General features: G+C 52.3%; 1 protein-coding gene across 1 annotated transcript in view; it reads right to left on the reverse strand.

The window, feature by feature from the left end:
* The window catches only part of CACNA1E (calcium voltage-gated channel subunit alpha1 E), a gene marked incomplete at both ends in the record, with an annotated part of 72817 nt that overhangs the window by 19047 nt on the left and 35824 nt on the right, over nt 1–17946 (reverse strand). The window contains 24 exon segments of the mRNA XM_079536318.1: nt 11–175; nt 321–522; nt 1090–1227; nt 1614–1774; nt 2794–2890; nt 3475–3486; nt 4735–4841; nt 5117–5176; nt 5302–5431; nt 5716–5875; nt 6095–6357; nt 6443–7048; nt 8384–8440; nt 11082–11179; nt 12139–12206; nt 12531–12648; nt 12988–13060; nt 13395–13526; nt 13642–13754; nt 13969–14081; nt 15127–15330; nt 15519–15653; nt 15966–16019; nt 16558–16673. Of these exon segments, the coding sequence (XP_079392444.1) occupies nt 11–175; nt 321–522; nt 1090–1227; nt 1614–1774; nt 2794–2890; nt 3475–3486; nt 4735–4841; nt 5117–5176; nt 5302–5431; nt 5716–5875; nt 6095–6357; nt 6443–7048; nt 8384–8440; nt 11082–11179; nt 12139–12206; nt 12531–12648; nt 12988–13060; nt 13395–13526; nt 13642–13754; nt 13969–14081; nt 15127–15330; nt 15519–15653; nt 15966–16019; nt 16558–16673 (3382 nt within the window).

Here is a 17946-nt window from a genome sequence, read left to right on the forward strand (position 1 = left end):
ACGTGCTCACCTTCATCATTAGCACCACAGTGTTCAAAGCAATCATGGCCATGATGGTATACTCAAAGGATGGGGAGACCACAAAGTGCCAGACCCGGTACTGGAAGGTGTGCCGGTTCTGGGGCATGTAGCGTGTGAGGGGCTTGGCACTGATGGCAAAGTCAATACAGGCCCTCTGGAAGACAAAAAAGTTACCTGGCTGATGGTAACATAGGGACAGTGGCCAGACTTCTTAACATCTGGGGAGCTCCAGGCTCCCGAACTCCATCTGGTAATGTAGCAATCCCATAGAAACATCCTTCTTCCTCCCTAGACTGTACCTCATTCTTCTCCAGACTGCACTCCTCCATCATTTTGTCTCCCTGCTCTTGGAATGTGATGATGATGAGAGCCACAAAAATGTTGACGAAGAAGAAAGGGAAGACCACAAAATAGACAACGTAAAAAATGGACATCTCCATGCGGTTACTGCGGCTGGGCCCACGGTCCTCCTCCGTCACGTCCACCGAATGCTGCAGCACCCTGTGGGCAGATAGGTGGAGGAAAGCAACGGGAAGTGTGTCCATCAGGACTGCCATCACCCAGCACTTCTCATGGGACCTCCCTTGCATGTCCATCTCCATCCATCCACACTCAATAAGATAAAACTGCTTTAACCAGCTTCACAAGGACAACCCTTCCAAGTGGCTTCAGCTTGTTTCACAGTGCTTTACCCATGTCCTTGATGGAAAATGGATTTTTCAGTGCTTCACACAGAGAAAAAGGTTTCCCAGTCTCTCATGAGCATGGAGAGAGCGCTAGCCCTGTAGTCATTTCTAAAAATGACCTAAAATGAATGTACCTCCATGAGGGAGCAGGGATAATCCATCATTCAATTTCGGATGAAGAAGTTAACCACAGCCATGTCCCCAGTCTCATCTAGGGAATAAAGCTCTTTTGTCCTGACCTAATTTCTCAGCCTTCCTCTCCTTCCCACTGTGCAGCAGTTTCTCTCTCCATCCAGCTGGGATATAGCCAGTTATTAACCCAACTAAGGCAATGGGGTCATGCCCAACCCATCCAAGGGAAGAGGATGAAGCAAATACTCACTGGGGCCAGCCCTCGCCAGTGGAGACTGTGAACAAGGTGAGCAACGCCCAGATTATATTGTCATAGTGAAACTCATGTCGTTTCCACTCCCGGCACTTCACCTCCATCTTGTTCTTCTCATGGTCCACGTAGTTCCCTCTGCAAGGTTGGAAGAGAGCAGTACCTTTGCTAGTGTCAGGCTACAGGAGGGTTGTTCTATACCTGGGGGAGTGCATGTGCTGCAGGGGGGACACCTCTGCTCCTGTGGGGCTGAAGAAATGAGGAGAGGCTCGATGACAGATAGGGGGAGCAGAGACATGGAGAGAGGAGAAAAGAAAGAGTAAGAAGAAAATACTGGGCTCTACATCATTGCACGGGCTGATACAAAGCAATGAGATAGGACTCAGCCCAAGCTGTCCATCCTCAGAAACTACATCCAAGAGCAAGTCATGACCAAGGGCTGTACTGGGAACCCAAAGGCAACATTGCCCAGCACCCTGCCTTTCCCAGAGCTGTCAGCAACACTGGACCCACGGGGCACATACATGCAGTCCTTCTCTGTGTCCTTAGAGCTGTCAGTGCAGTAGAAAAACTTCCCCTTGAAGAGCTGGACAGCAATGACAGCAAAGATGAACATGAAGAGCTTGTAGACAATGAGGATGTTGAAAACGTTCTTGAGGGATGTCACAACGCAGTCGAAGACAGCCTGCAGGAGAGGGCATAGCTCACCATGGGGAACAACAGGGCAGAACCAGAACTTCCTCAATACTACTGCGTGGATGCTTCCCACTCCTGGTAGGGAAATGAGGAAAGAGCTTATCTCTGTCCCAAGCAAAGGGACGTCTGGAAAAAGACACCCAATGTACCCACAGTGATGGATATTTATATCCTCCAATACTTTCTGCAACCAGAGCAGCAGACAGGGACTGTCCCAAAGATGCCATTAGCGCTCAAGACTAATTAGTCAATACTCCTTTTTCAGCATCATCCCAGACAATGAGGCAGACTGAATACCCCTGTCTGCAATAGCAGCAGTTTCCGAAGCCTCAGAAGCTGCGCTCACAGGCCTGTGCTTTGTGGCACAGGGTGTCCAGAAATGAACTAAAGTAAGCCAGTGTCCAACCACTGGTCAGGAGAAAAGGATGAGATGAGAACCTGTGTATCTGGGGTGCCATCCTGGGCTTTATCCATAAGTCAAATACCTCCTTGTGAGGATGGCTCGGGGCTTCCTTGGTCTCTTAGTCCTTTCCAGCTCCATAACCCATAGGCTAAAGCAGGGAAATGCATGATTCTACCTCCACTACACAAATAATCCCTCTATTCAGCTGGGAAATCCCCTTCTGCTGTAACACGAGGACAGTACAACACACAAAAATGGAGTTGTTTGCAAGCTGCTCTGGTGGGAAAGATAATGAACTTTGGATAGAGATCTGAGCTCTCCCAAAGCCAGAGCCATGTACTTTATCAGGAGAGCTGGGCTTTGCAGCCTGGTTCCACACCAGCCCCAGTATCTCTAGCAGAGGAATCAGCTCAGATCTATCCACAGCTGGGCTTGCTTTGAATAACTCTGCACACCCCAATGTGCAGCAGTCTGAAAGGAGCCGTGTTTGAAAACAGGGCTCCTAAAATGCAGCAAGTGCTTGGAAAGCGACTTGTTTATCGCTTGGGAGCAAATTGATGCTAATGCTGGAGGAGGCAGACGTCAAGCCCATGTAGTGTAGTTACCTTGAGCTTCGGCAGCCGCTTGATGGTTTTCAGGGGCCTCAAGACCCGCAGCACACGGAGAGACTTGATGGTCTTGATATCCCGACCCTTGTTGGTCCTGCCACGTGGGAGGGAGGCACAGGCACCCAAAGATGAAACAGAGAGACAATAACATTCCAGCTCCGGGGCTGGATGTTACACCCCCAGCATGAGGAGGAGAACACGGGGCCATGCTCTGCGGTGAGGGCCAACTCTGTGACTCTAATTTATTGAATGTGGTGATCAGTCCCACCCACAATGTGTTTTTTTTTTCTCGACTTCTAACCAAAGCCCATGGGCTGGAGCGCAAGGTAGTGCAGAACAATCCTGGTGAAGTTGGCACAGCTTAAAAACCATCAAAGAAACATCTTACAACAGCAGATACCCTGAACCACACAGCTCTTTTGCAAGGGTTAATGCTACAGGAAGCACATTAATGCGCTTAACCATTAAAAGATGTAAACAAAGCCACTAATTAATACTCTAGAAAGTGACTGTACTAACAGCCCTAGGACTTCCACTTTTAACACGCAGAGCAGCAAGCTCAGATCCCAGGAACTGTGGTTGGGAACACAGCTAAGGGTCAGCACAGATGTCAGACAGACAGACAGACACCTGCCCTCCTCCCATTCCCCCCCATGGACACTCAGACAGCATAGTTACCCCAAAGCATTCCTGTTGGTAATCCAGCCCAAGCCACCGAACAGCGTGAATAGAACAGAAAAGAGAGGAGAGAGAAAGAAAGTAAGGAAAGCATTTTGGGAGCCGTGTGGGATGGCAACAACTTCCAGCAGCACAGCCAGGGTGGGGACCTGAGGCAGGAGGACATCCATCACGTCCACCCATAGGCATGGCTTCTGTCCATGATGCAAGGAAAAGCACAGAGGAGGAGGAGGCAGCTCTGCAGGGTGCTTCTGCCCTTGCACACCAGGTGAGACAGACAGGGCCATGCTCTGAGCACCACTCAGCCTTCCCTCCCATTGCAAACCCACAAGCCAGGTCTTACCACAGCTCTCAGAGCTGCAAGCTAATGCCTCCTCTGAAGGTGCCACGGGAGGCAAAAGCGAGCAGGGTCTTTAGTTATGGTGCTGGTTATTCCAGCTAATTTAATTACAGCTCTTTGGAGATTTACAGTGGTATGTCAGGCTTTTTATTTAAGCTGCATTCGGGGTGATGTATTAGCTTTCCAAGCTGAGAGCTGAGGACTAGAGGCAGGCATAGGCGGCCTCTTACTTGGAAAGTGGGTGCAGTGAGTGGGCAGCAGACAAACAGCAACATCACCCGGAGATGTGGCTTTACAGGCAGACACGTGGGCATTGCTTTTTACTGTGGGATGGCACTGATGGCTGCAGGGTGAGAGGGCACCACAGACCAGCTCAGAGAGCTCCTGCCATGCCTGTGGGGAAACCCAAACCTCCATGGGGGTGCGAAAGAGAATTCAGTGGCCCCATGTCAAAGGGGATCTCTCTGTCCCCCGAGAGGCTGGGGGCAGGGAAAAGCCACAACGCTGACAATGCAGAGAATATGGGCACAACCCCTGCTGACCACATCCCTGTCTCCGCAGGGCTATGGGGTGATGTCCACCCTCAGAGCAGAGGGAAAGCCACCAGCTGGAGAGCACAACTTCCAGCACAGATGCATTCAGAGAGCAGCTCCACCACACAGAGTGCTGCCTTTGCTGGTTTAGTGCACCCTGGAGTGCATTGCAGGCGTACAACTCCAGCTCTGACACTCTTTGTTCTCATCTATCTAACAAGTCCCTGAAGCTGCACAGCTTTTGGCCATCAGAGTGCTAAGAAGCTATTCTCAGAGCACAAAATCACAGAGAACTTCCCCCTAGATTGTGGTCTTGCAGCTATAACACATGGTCACATCCTCCCCCCTCCCAGCCAAGCAGAGCCCACAAGGACAACAGCCACTCACGCCAAGGCGAAGGCCACCAGAGCTCCCACCACCACGATGAAATCTAAGATGTTCCAGAGATCTCGGAAGTAGGAGCCATCCTGCAGGATCAAGCCCTGATCGATCATCTGGGGGGATAAAAACAGGCAGGAGGGCAGCAGCTCGGCCACACAGCTAAAGCTGTCCAGCTACCCAGCCGGGGTAGGGTTGAGATCCAGAAGCATTGCATTTCAAGGGGGTCTGGATGCTGATGTAAGCAGTACTGAGTTCTCTCATCCTACTGCTAAGAACCAGGCTTTTAATTTTCCATCATCAAATTCAGGACCAGGGTGGAAAACCTGAGCTATTTCCCACGCAAGATGTTCGCTCCCCTCACCACCACCAGCACAGCCAGCTGTCTTACCTTGATAACCATCTCGAAGGTGAACACACCAGTGAAAACATAGTCAAAATACCTCAGCACCTGCAGAGAGAGGACATGGGTGCTTTGCAGCAGCTTCCCAGAAAAGAAGCTCACTGAGGCTCCTCCAGAGCAGCCACGAGACAAGCCCCATTTTGGAGGTATACAGAAAGGGGATTTGCAATCACTTTGTTACGGTCGGAGTTGGTGAGGACGGGATCCTCAGCCGCGAGGGCGATGCTGCTGGCGGCGATGACCAGCAGGATGCACATCTCGAAGTAGCGCAGGTTCACGATGTAGTGGCAGGCTCTGCGCACCCTACGGCGAGATAATCCCCATCTGCTACAGCCACCCCATGTGCCCCACGTGTGCAAAGGCCATGAACTGTTCCAGGCTTTCAGGCCTGGGCCATCCAGGTTGGGTATTAGGAAAAAAGTTCTTCTCAGGAACAGTGGTGTGCTTTGGCACTGTCTGCCCAGGGAGGTGGTGGGGCCACTGTCCCCGGAGGTATTACAGAACCATGGAGATGTGGCACTGAGGGATGTGGGCAGTGGACACGGTGGAGGTGGGCTGTACGAAAGCCAAAAATAAGAAAATCTCACGGGTTTGTGGTGCTGAAGATGAACATGGAGCTGTGTGGCACCATCGCTTTGCCTGTCTCGCTCTTCTCCTTCTTCCGCTTCTTCTTCTCCATCTCCTCCTCATCCTCTTTGCTCTCAGCCTCCTTCAAGGGGCTGGCTTCTCCATCGGTCTTGTTGCTAACTGCAGAGAAATGAGAGCCTTTGCCTGCAGCCAAGTGGGGTGAGGGGCAGCTTCTGCCCCAGACCTGCCCCACTCCCTGCTGTGGGGACACCGGGAGGGATGACATGGGATGATGGGATGGACACCCCCACCCACCCCATGGATATGGATGGGGAAAGCCACATGAGCAGCCTTCAGCTCCCCCCTGCGTGTGCTCAGGAAAGAGAGAGTGGTCCTCACTCTGTACCACAGTGGAGTCTTGGACATCAATCATGATGGTGGTGCTCTCAGTGGCCTTTTCAGTGTTGGCGGTGACGGAGGACAGGTCAGGCTCGCTGTGGCTGACAGTGCGGCTGGCCCCCAGTGCTGCCCCCCCAAGCAGGGCCTGCTCACTGGTGTCTGGGCTGCTGCAGTCCTGCTCACCCAGGCTGCCCTCCATCCCCCGAGGGGGCTCAGGGGCTGATGCTGGGAGGCTTCCCTCCTCGTTTGGAGCCCCATTGGTCCTTTGGGGCAAAAAAAAGAGAAAATAAGTGGAAGGCAATGACACAAGAAGTCACAAGGACTGCAAAATGTCCCCCAGCGACCAACCTGGTGGGGTCCCCACTCGCATCCGACTCGCCCTGAATCAGGTCCAGTGCTGCAGCAGCATCCCCACGCCGCTCCCCATCCTGCATCCCCTCTGCGGGGCAGGGCTCCTCCAGCCCCATCTCCTGGCTACCTGCTCGGCTCTCCAGGGCTCCAGTCGGCTCCTTCCCCTCCATCCTGGCTTTTCGATGCCGGCTGCGCCGCTGGCTTTGCCTCATCCGCGCCCTCTCCTCGATGCCACCTCCTGCCCCTTCCTCACCCGGCTCGCAGTTCCCATGGCACGTTTTGTGTTGCCACATCTCCTTGTCCCTCCTGGCACGGGGCGATGGGCTCCTCCTGTCCTCCCCACCTCCTGGGTTGGTTCCCGGGGCCGGCTGCTCGGGACCCTCAGCTGGCGGCCTCTCTCCCTTGCCACCTTGCTCCTCATCGCACTTCTCCAAGGCAACGCCGTCCCCTGGTTTCTTGCGGCGGAAGATGCTGGCATGTGGGTTGATGAGGGGTGGCTCATCCTTATTGATGCCCTCCTGGCTAGACATCTGCATGTGCCGGCGCAACTGGCTGGTGCGCTGCTCCCACACCGACATGTGGTGCCTCCGGCGCCGCTCCCGCCTGCAGCAGGGACAATCATGTCACCAATGTCCCCGCCAGCGCTGGCATGTCACCCCATCCCATCCCTTCTGCATGCACCCACAGCCCCCGTGACAAGACATGGGGGTGCACACAAGTCACCAGACACGGAGTTTGGGGATACAAACACCTGCCCAGCCCCCAAGACTTAGTTCCCAGCCTTTGGGCATCCTTCTGGTGCAGGCAGGGGCTGGCAATTTGGCTGAGCCTGACCACCTGCTCCTTCAAAAGACTACAGGACTGCAGGATGATGGACCCACATCTGCCCCATGCCAACTAGGTGGTGACCAACCACAGTCGTCTTGCTTGCCTGACAACACCACTTTCAACCATAGAACCATAGAATGGTCTGGGTCGGAAAGGACCTCAAAGCCCATTTAGTTCCACCCCTCTCTCCCAAGGGAAAGGGACACCACCCAGCAGCTCAGGCTGCCCAGGGCCCATCCATGGCTTGCGGCATCTCCAGGGATGAGGCACCCAGAGCTCTGGGCAGCAATGCCAGCACCTCCCCACTCTGAGTGAACAATTTCCTCCTAACATCTCATCTAAGTCTCCCCTCTTTTAGTTTAAAGCCATTCCCTCTCATTCTATCACTGTCACCATGTAAAAAGTGAGTCTCCATCCCTTTTTTATAATTTCTCTTTAAGCACTGAAAGGTTACAATGAGGTCTCTTCAAAGAAACAGGGACAAAGTCCTGTTGCTGCAGCACTGGGAGTGCCCTTGCTTCTCCAGCTCCTTAGAGCCAGGCTCCTTCTGGAAGCAACACTACCCTAGTGATGATCATGCTTGTGTGGCAATGCTGATAGGATGGAGATGGAGAGCAAAAAGGGATAAGATGTCAGGTCCAAGAGCAGCCTTTCTCTATGAGAGATGGCCCTTGCAGCTGAGATGTGCGATGGAGCACATCACAGGGTACAGGAACCCTTCCCTGCCTGCACAGCTGGGCTGACACATGCCATGGGAGGACTACATGGAGGATTTGAGGCTGCAGCTGTTGGCTTCCTGCATAACCAGAGCTCCTCTGTATTCTGCCTTCTAGGATCCCTGACACCTCCCTAAACACAAACACCCTGCGGAGGACAAATGTTCCCCTTCCCGACACACCGAGGCACACAGAAACACACACGTGCATGCGCGTACACCGCTCTCCCCCGGAGCACACGCTGCACACACCCACAGGTACACCGACACACAGATGCACAGAGCCACGAACGCACGCAGGGACACGGGTGCAGGGGAGCACCCCAAGCACCCCACACACGGGCAGGAGCTGCCCCAACAGCACAGGAGCCATAGACGACACGCGACCCACGTACAGGTGGCTGCTGCGTGGCTCCCACATCGACATGTGGTGTCTCCTGCGCCTGTCTCTTCTGGGGAGGAAAAACAAACCCGTTCAATCCCCACCAGCCCTCCTCCATCACTGCAGGCTGTGCACAGAGGTGCCCCAGGGCGCACGGATGCTGGAGCAAGGAGCTACCAGCAAACTGCTGCCTGTCCATGCTTGCACACCAGCAACAAGGTCGGTATGTGCTCACACACCTGTGCCCCATTTGGACATCCCACCAGGACACATGGACTGCTCGCCAAGGGGATACACGCTGCAGTGCCTGTGCTAGGGCTGCAGAGCTGGGCTGGGGAGAAAGGAAGATGTGACCAAACAAGCTGCCTCGAAGTCCTGGTCCTTGGATACTCCAAGCGGAAAGAGCTATTCACTTCTAGTAACACGCAGCATTTTTACAGAGGAGGTGATGTGTCGGGCTGGCCCTGTGATGCTCAGAGCATCACCATGTGTTAATGCAGCCATGTGTGCTACCGTGTGACCACAGAGTGGGACACGCAGCTGATATATGCAAATATGCATACACTGATTTACATTCTTTGCTTTTTGCAAATGCCGTATATGTGTAAGAACGCACAACCAAACTCACCCTCAGGTGCATGCAGAGCTCATGTCTGTAAGGTTCTGTGCATCACAGAATTATAGATTACAAAGGAAGATCATCCGTACTGTGGGCAAGGTTGCCAACTGCTAGATCAAGCACTAGATCAGGTTGCCCAGAGCCCCACCAAAGCTGGCCTTGGGCATTTCCAGAGACAGGCCATCCACAGCTCTCTAGGCAGCTGCTTTCACCAGGGGCACTGACACCTTCAGCCCCCAATACAGTCCCATTGCCATGCCAGGGCCACATCACAGCCCCACACACAAGAACAGCCCAGTTCCACGCTCAGGGCACACGGCTCAGCTACGGCTGTTGTTCCCTCAGCAAGTGGCCGCGCAGCGCTCTGGGCACCTGCACATTGCAGCACCCGCATGCGTCTGTCCGTCAGGCCTCCCACTCACCGAGCAGCCCGAGCCATCTGCACCGCGGGCGCCCGTGTGCACACACACAATGCTCCAATCTGCACCGCAGCCACCCACACCAGCATGGCCACGTGGGAGCACTCCTCCCAACCACAGTCGGACCTCGCTGCCGGCACCAATGCGCGCAACCCAACCTGCCCGCACCGCGTACCCACGTAGGAATTGAGCCATCTGTGTCTGCGCGCGCCCAAACGCCGAGAGCACTTCTGCTGCACTGCTGTGGCCCTTTGGCACCAGCTCTGCTCTTGCATGCCCCTTCCTGCTATTTCCCCACCATGTCCCCCCGCCGGCTGCTGGCATCAGTGGGACATCCAAATTGATCCTGGAAAATGTCACGCTTGCACCACTGCAACCCTTGAAACTATCCATCCCAGGCAGGGGGAGGAACAGGGAAAAAGACCTGCAAATATCCATATCTCCCATTTAAATGCCAGTGGAACAACAACATTAAAGTTAAGAAAATCTGCTTTCCTAACCAGCTATATTTGGCAACAGCTGTAAGACTAGCAAGGATGTACAGAGGGGACAAATCCTTTGGTGTCCCCACACATTCCATCTCTCACCTCTTCCTCTCCATTCTCCATCTCTCTCCATCCTCTATTTTTCTCCATTCTCCAGCCCAAATTTCTGTCTTCTCTCACTTTAGCATTCAGGTGGGCAGCTAAAACTCATCACAACACACGAGCTCTGCCATCTTGCCCATAAACCCCCAAATCCTGCTTGTATGGATTTCTCAATTACGATGAATATCCCTTCATCCTCAGGCATGTCTTACAGGTACATGACCTCAAAACCAGCAGGCACGCATTCAGGACAGGGAATCATCACATCCCACTGCTGCAAATCCAAGGAGCCAGGGATCTTGGACAGATCCCAAATGGCTAAGATGAATCTCGCTACTTCCTCCAACACTGTGCATTGGAGCTTGCCTAGATTTCTCTCAGCAGATTTGCTGGAGACTCTGCCGTGTGCGAACCTGGCTTGTTTTCAAAGCATGATGAAACCTAAAATTCCCTGGGAAGGGATTCTATTAAAAAAAAATAAAATTAAAAAATGAATCCCTTCAGCCTTACTGAAATGTACTGTTTTGGGAAACAAATCAAAACGCCTCGTTCCAATGTTGACTTTGAAAGTTTTATATGATTTAGACCATATGACACGGCAAATAAAGGGAAAAAAAAGGCATCTAGGAAGGAAAAACAACTTTCATCTGCTGAAATGCAGAGGCAGGGCTCTTTAACATTGTGTTGGGAGTTTTATGCGGTTTTGGGCTTTTTCCTTCCCAAATGACATTTCTGCACAATGAAACGTGATTTTGCAAACCTGCTCCATCTCATGTAACTGCATTACAGCCAGGAAAGGAGCCCAGGGAGGTTTGGATCTACTCTGAGGGAATGATCACCACCAATCTCCTCCTCTCTGACTTCATTTCTTACCCTTAGCTGCAACTTCAAGTATCCAGGCTTTATGTTTTGGGGCAGAAAGCCACTCTGGGGAGATTTCTGCCATGTGAGCCTCTGCTTGGGGGCAGCCCAGGGCCTCTTGGTGAGCTGGTCTCTGCTCCATGGGGAGCACATATCCATCTCCATCCATCCCAAGGGATGGGCTTGGGAAGCAAAGGGAGGCTCAGGGTGAATGGGGTCACTCACTCAATAGCAGGCATATTGGGGGCAGACATGGGGCTGACTTCCTTGGCTTTCTGAAGGGCATGCTTCTGGTTAAAGGCCTCCTCTTCCTCCTGCTCATCCTACAAAGGAAACAGAGGGGTTGCTCAGTGCGAGGCCAGCAGTTCAAGGGAATGTGCACCAATTAGAGGGGCCAAGAGAAAGGGGGAGCATGCAGAAATGTCCTGTCTCATATTATGGGGACACAGCTTTGCCACCACACCAGTTCTTGGTGATAGTCCAAGCTGCCATCATCATCTGCTCCCATGGGAGGACAGGGACAATGGGACAGTGGGGGACCCCGGGCTCTGCCATCCCATTTCATTCACTGGGAATGGGCTAGATTTACATCTACATGGAGGCTGCTCAGGGAGCCTACATAAGCTGAGGAATAGGCATGAGCTCTGCAAAAGCAGGCAGCATGGGGTAGCTGGTCACGTTTGAAGAGCAGCAATGACCCCCGCAGCTCTCGCTTCCTTGCCTTTGCCCAAAAGGTGCCCCAACATTTAGCCTTTCTCAAATATTTCCCAGCATGGTCTTAAAAGCAGTCAAGCCCAATAAGTTTCTCAAGAGCCATCCTAAATTGCATTCTAAATCACTCCACTGCCCTGCAGGCAGATGTGGAGTAAATAGTGACATCGCTGGAAAGCGCTTCCCTGCCACATCTCCAGCAAATAACAACCCACACCAGATAGATGAGAGTTATCTCAGTGTGACTGCGGGCAAACAAAGCTGGGGAACTTATGTGGAGAAATGGTTAGGCCACACTTGATGTGAAGTGTGAGTGTTCAGGAGAGCCACAAGAGCAGCAGGTTCCCAACCAAGGTCCCCAAACCAAGGTCCAGTGATAGGGTTTGGTATCTCACAGGGAACTCTCCTGTGAGCTCTCCTAGAGGAAGAAACCCACACCCACTTTGAGACGACCTCTTTGCAAGTTGAGCTGAGCTAAGGGGCAAAGTGGTCACAGGTACTGCTCCTGGTGCCATCCCCTCTCACCCACCCTTTCCACCAGTAAGAAGAAAAATAAGCAACTGGAATTTACCTTGGTGAGCTCCTGAGCATTAGCCAGGTTGTCCACTGCAATGGCCAAGAAGACATTCAGCAGAGTATCTGTGAGCAGCTAAGGATGCATAAGCCACGTGTTAAGGACATGGGCATCTGCAGCCACCAAGGGAGGTTGGCCCTGATGGCTCCTCACAGCTTAGTGAGGAGCAACCACAAGGACAAATGCCTCACCCATCCCATTTGAACCACCCACAGTGCATCTCCAGACAGCTCCTTATCTGTGTTTGGGACATCCGAGAATGCCCCACGTGTGATGGGTCTCCCTCAATGGGTAAAAGAGGAAGGAGCAGTGGTGGGGAGAGTGGATGCCCCACAGAGGGAGATGAGATGGGTTTATTTCTGCAAAAAGCACAGTGGCCAAGTGGATACAGTTCCCAAACAAGGTGAGGACGATGAAATAGATGGAGGACCACATGCCCGAGCGAACGCCTCCCTGGGAGCGGATGCCGTTGTACATCACCTCGTTCCAATCCTCACCCGTCAAGATCTGCAGAAAGAAAGCCAGCAGATCTGTCACCAGCCACCTTCTCACCACCTGGACAGTCCCATCAACCCATTCCAGACAGGGCAAGAGCTGAGTATGAAGACCTGCTCTACAGGCACAGTCTTGAGGGAGTGAATATCAGACTGCTGAGGGACTAGGTCTCCTGAGAAGTGTTTTGAAACTCTTCCATCGTGTATAATGACAAAGAGAGCCATCTGCAAGTTATGTCCTAGCAGATGATGGAGGGAGACCTGCTTGGTTTAGAACCCTGTCCAATCAGGGTGCAGTGAGCAGATGGCCCCAAACCCATCCGGCTTTTTCCCCTTGCAGCCCAGCTCCTACCTGGAACACCGTCATGATGGCTGCAGGGAAAGTGTCAAAGTTGGCCGATGGTGTCCCATCGATGAAATTAAACCTGGAAGTGGAACCAGAAGGATATGAGCAAGCTCAAGTAAAGAGGTCGTCAAAACATAGGCTGCTTATTCATACTTAGAAGGACTTTCACCCACTCTAGGGAAGATCTGCTGGTCACGTATTGCCAAAACACAGAATAAATATATCGTGGCCAGAAGGCTTCCCATAGCCCTAAGGCACTTCACAAGCAGGGACTTTTGTGTGGGAAACTTGCCACTGGTAGCAACAGGCTGAGGAGCACGGCTGCAGAATTCCTGGCACCCACAAGGATATAATATCTTAGCTTCTAAATCACCCAGCAAAGCTCAGTTTCCCCAAGACCTGCAACAACCTACCCCCCTCCAAACAGCTGCATTCCCAGCAGGGCAAAGACTACAATAAAGAGGAAGAGCAAGAAGAGCAGGCTGATAATAGACTTCATGGAGCTCATCAGTGAGACCACCAAATTCCTCAAGGATGCCCAGTACCTAGAAAACAGAGACAGTGCTGAGCACCTGCAGCAACGCCAGCAGGAGTGACTGGACTTGGGCTGCAGCCACAGCCCAAGCTGCAGGGTGACAGGCACAAATGGTTGGTACACACTTGGTTATTTTAAATATTCGCAGGAGACGAAGGGCTCGTAGGACACTGATCCCAAAAGAGGTCCCCGGTCGGAAGATGGCCCAAACCACTTCAAAGATGCTTCCCACTGTGACCTGAGAAACAGACATGGCCCAGATGAGCTCAGGACAGGCTGCTGCAGGAAGCTTTGCCATTCTTGAGAGCAAAGCACCCACCTCCCTGCCCCAAAACCTGGTGTTTCAGTTTGGTTGTCCTGGCCCCTTCAAGGACTGTGTCCTCATCGGTCCCTTGCTCTGTAGACAACCCTAAATATATTCCCTGGCCTGCAGCATCCCTGGAGCCACCTACCCCACAGTCAAAGCAGTTGAATGAAGAATGGAAGTACAGGCGTGGCCCCATCCCATACATCTTCAAGGACATCTCCAGGAGAAAGAGCCCAAGAAACAGGAACTCTGCATAGTCTGAAAGCAAAAACCCAGATGTGCTACCCTTGGGGCACAAAGCAGCGTACATGCACCCACCGTAGCCCACATAGCAACATCACGGAGGTGGGACGAGTCAAGGAGCACGCTGCCTCCCCAAGGTATGGAATTCAGAAACAAGTATGCAAGGAGCTAAATGTAAATAACAGAGGAGCTAAATGTAAATAACAGAGGAGCTAAATGTAAATAACAGAGCACCAGCCCCACAGTGTTAATTGTTCAGGGCAGATGCATTGGTGCCCCAGGGGGCACTGAGGACAAGTAAAGGCTATCATGGAGCAAAGCAGTTCCTTAACATCATATGACAATTGTTGGAGCATCCTCCAAGATGTTAACCACACTGCCCTGTAGGGGAATATTAGCAGTTTGGATCTAAATCATTGCACAACTGGAACTTGGCCAGGGTAACTAAGCCAAATAGCCACAAGCCAATAAAAAGCTTCTCAAGCTATTTCACAAACATTAGCAGGCAACGGTCTGGCTCTTCACCTTGTCCAAAAGATGCTTCTCACCATGACCAGCTGCCACACCACACTGTGTCGTGCTGGGATCCCAGCAGGCCTGAGCATACTAATGCAGACTGGGCAAGCCTGGGGCTTGCTGGGGACGTTTTCAAGGTGAGTAAGAGTAACATGGATGAGAAAGCAGCACTGTCCCTTCTGCAACAGCTTGGAAGTAACACATGACTTTCGTGGGGTTGACCACACTGCTCTGCTGGTTGCACCACGCCAGAATGAGCATACATGTACTGCCACTGAGACCCTTTGTACCACAGCCCACAGCAGACTGGGGGATGCCCCAGTCACTGTCATTGGGATCCCCAGTGTCATTGGGATCTGAACCAAAACTTCAGCTGGAAAGTTCTTTCATGACCATTGTTCAGCCTCATCCACGCACACTCACACCTTCCCAGCTCAGACCCTGCAACTGTAGGCATTCAAAAAGGGCTCCAGTAAGATTCCCATTCACCATTGCTCACAATTTCAGGATAAACACAACCCCTGCACCAAACCCAGGGACTCACAGAGGAAGTGTGTGAGCCAGGCCGGCTGGTTGTGATGGACGATGGCCACACAGGCAGTGTTAAGAGCCACCAGGCTCAAGACAATCCAGTAGAAGACCTGGGATTTCACCATGTGGCGAACGGAGATACGCAGGAGCCGCTCCTTGTGCCGTAAATAAGAGGCTCCATCCACTCCTTTGAGACCAGAGCGACTCAGAGGGTTACCTGAGGGAAAAGAAGGGGTGCCAAGGTGAGAAGAGGAGCTGGGATCTCCAGCCTTCATTGCAACATGGAGGTGAGTCAACTGACTCCCAACACAATGGCAAAAGTATGTCCGACCGTGCTGTATGCAACCACCACAACTCAATGTGCTGTCAGATGTTTGGGGGAGGAAAGCTTCGAACTGCACTGACCCAAGGTGGGATGGAGAGGCCTCCTCTGTGCCAGCCTCCGCTCGCCCACGGAGGAGATATCAACACAGTGCTCATCGCTGGAGTCACGGTTCATAGCATCTGTCCGGTTCCTCTTGATGGTGGCTCGCCTGAGCACTGGAAAGAAGAACAGGGTTGGACCATGGTGGGCCAGCTCTGCCAGCAACCTGATCATAGGACCATGATCAGTACTTGGTGAATTCAGGTCTGGGCATGGGATGGAGATATGATCGCACTCAATCGACCCCAGGCCAGAGATACTCCTCTGCAGGAGCAGCCATCTCCTGGCCTCAGGAGCCATCCATCTCCCCCCATCCCTCCACTGGGCTGCAGACCCCAATGGAGCATCTGTAGGCCCTTCTCCACTCACAGAGGAGGGTTTAAGGCACAAGGAAGGGCAGTAGGTGCTTTTGCAGGATGTTCTCTTACCTTCTAAGGCTGAGGTCCCAGCATTTTTGTTCTCTTCAGCCAGCATGACTTCCTCTATGCAAAACACACAGCTCAGCATCAGGAGACAAGCCACCATTGGCTGAGCACATCAGACTTAAGCACTTTGCCTGGCCTGGAAGTGGTTGCTAGAGGGTGCAAACTCTCATCAGCTATAGAGTAAGCATCCAAAAGCAAATTCTCAGGGGTGACAAGGAGCAGCTGCCACATTTCACATCAGAATGAGAAATGACTTCTGATCAACCCTACTAAATAATAACTAAATAATAACTAAATAAGCTGAATACTGTAGATAGAAAATCTTGTTTCTGAGTCATACTTTCAGAATAAACCCCTCTACGTATCCCTGCAAGATTTCTGAAGGGCTCCTTGCCCTCTGCTAACTCCTTCTCCTGCTGATCACAACATCTCTTCTCCGCTCACTCACAAGTTAGACTTGCCATCATGTGTGCCGGGGCTGAGCTCACCCACATGCCCATTGTGAGCACCAGGACCACCTTGGGGCTGCAAGGAGAGCACTCTCCATCCCAACCACTCTGCATTCCCACCGCCCCCTGGGATCCCAGCCCTTTACCCGCTTTGTCTATCCAGGCCCGGTAGCCGTTGAGCTCCCGCTCGATCTGCTGCTGTCGCCGCAGCTTCATGAAGGCCCGGCGGTTCTCCACACGCTCACGTTCTTTGGCAAACTCACTGCAATAGCACAGAGTGGTGATGAGAGCACACACAGGGGTCCCATGGACATCCCATCCACAGCACACACCCCTCACCTCGCTGCCTCCAGTCACAGCTGTTTCTGCTGTTGTCACCCAACCGATGGCCAAAGCCAGCATGCCAAGAGTTGGGTTGGCTGAATCAGAAGGAACAGTCCTTGGATAGTGGATTCACTCTTGAGAAGCATTGGATGAGCAAAGAGGGCAGAGAAACAGCACTGGGAAGCTCTCAGCTCTTTGTACACAGGAAGCACACAGTGCACAGGGAAGAAGGCGGATGATGCTCCATCCAAGGTTCATCTGCTTCTCCAGCAACAGTTGCCAAACACTTCCTTTGCTCCAAGTTCCACACCAGTTGGCAAATTTGCTCTGGGTTCCCTCTCAATCTCCAGCAAGCCACAATGAAGTGGGATTTTTATAGAATCATAGAGTTGTTTGGGTTGGAAGGGACACTTAAAGGCCATCTAGTCCAATTCCCTGCAATGAACAGGGACACCTACAGCTCCATCAGGTGCTCAGAGCCCCATCCAGCCTGACCTTGAATGTCTCTAAGGATGGGGCATCCATCACCTCTCTGGCCTCTCTCCTGCAATACCATTCACTAGGGCACATGCTTTTAGGCTCTGACTGGGGATCTTCCTTTCTCTCTCCAGCCTCTCTGTGGAGGGTCTTCTCATGATTCACCCTAAGGACCTCAGAGCTAACACCATGCCCACTGCTCACACAGCTTCCAACGTGCATGGATATAGCAGCATTCATGTGCTTACATCCACTCCTAAACACATCCAAACGTTCTAGATACCATACCCATCGTTGACACACACCAAGCACCTGGGGCATATCCATTCACACGTTACAACTCCAGCAAGGAGCAGGTTGGCACACAGGGAGCACCCCCTGCCCCAGACATCCCCCAGCACACCCTTTCTCATCATCGGGATGGAATTTGCTGGCTGATGTTCCCAAGTCTCACAGGACTTGGATTGCACACCAGGAGGAATACGATTGTGGAGAACAAGCTACAAGACAAACATCTCTCTCCCTGGAGCCCAGCAGCAATCTCCAATCTTAGAATATTCCAAATAACTGAAAGAATTGGTCTGTCTGCTGCAGGGGGAGTTCAAGTGCATCACCCCAGCTGAGCTATTACACCCTTAATGCTGTGTGGGCTTTTGCATGTGTGTGAGCGCGTGTTTGTGTGAAAAGCCCTGAAATGTTCCCTGCATCTCTTGTTTAAGATCCGCAGACAATTC

The sequence above is a fragment of the Tetrao urogallus genome, assembly GCF_951394365.1.
Source record: "Tetrao urogallus genome assembly, chromosome: 5".
Lineage (NCBI taxonomy): Eukaryota > Metazoa > Chordata > Aves > Galliformes > Phasianidae > Tetrao > Tetrao urogallus.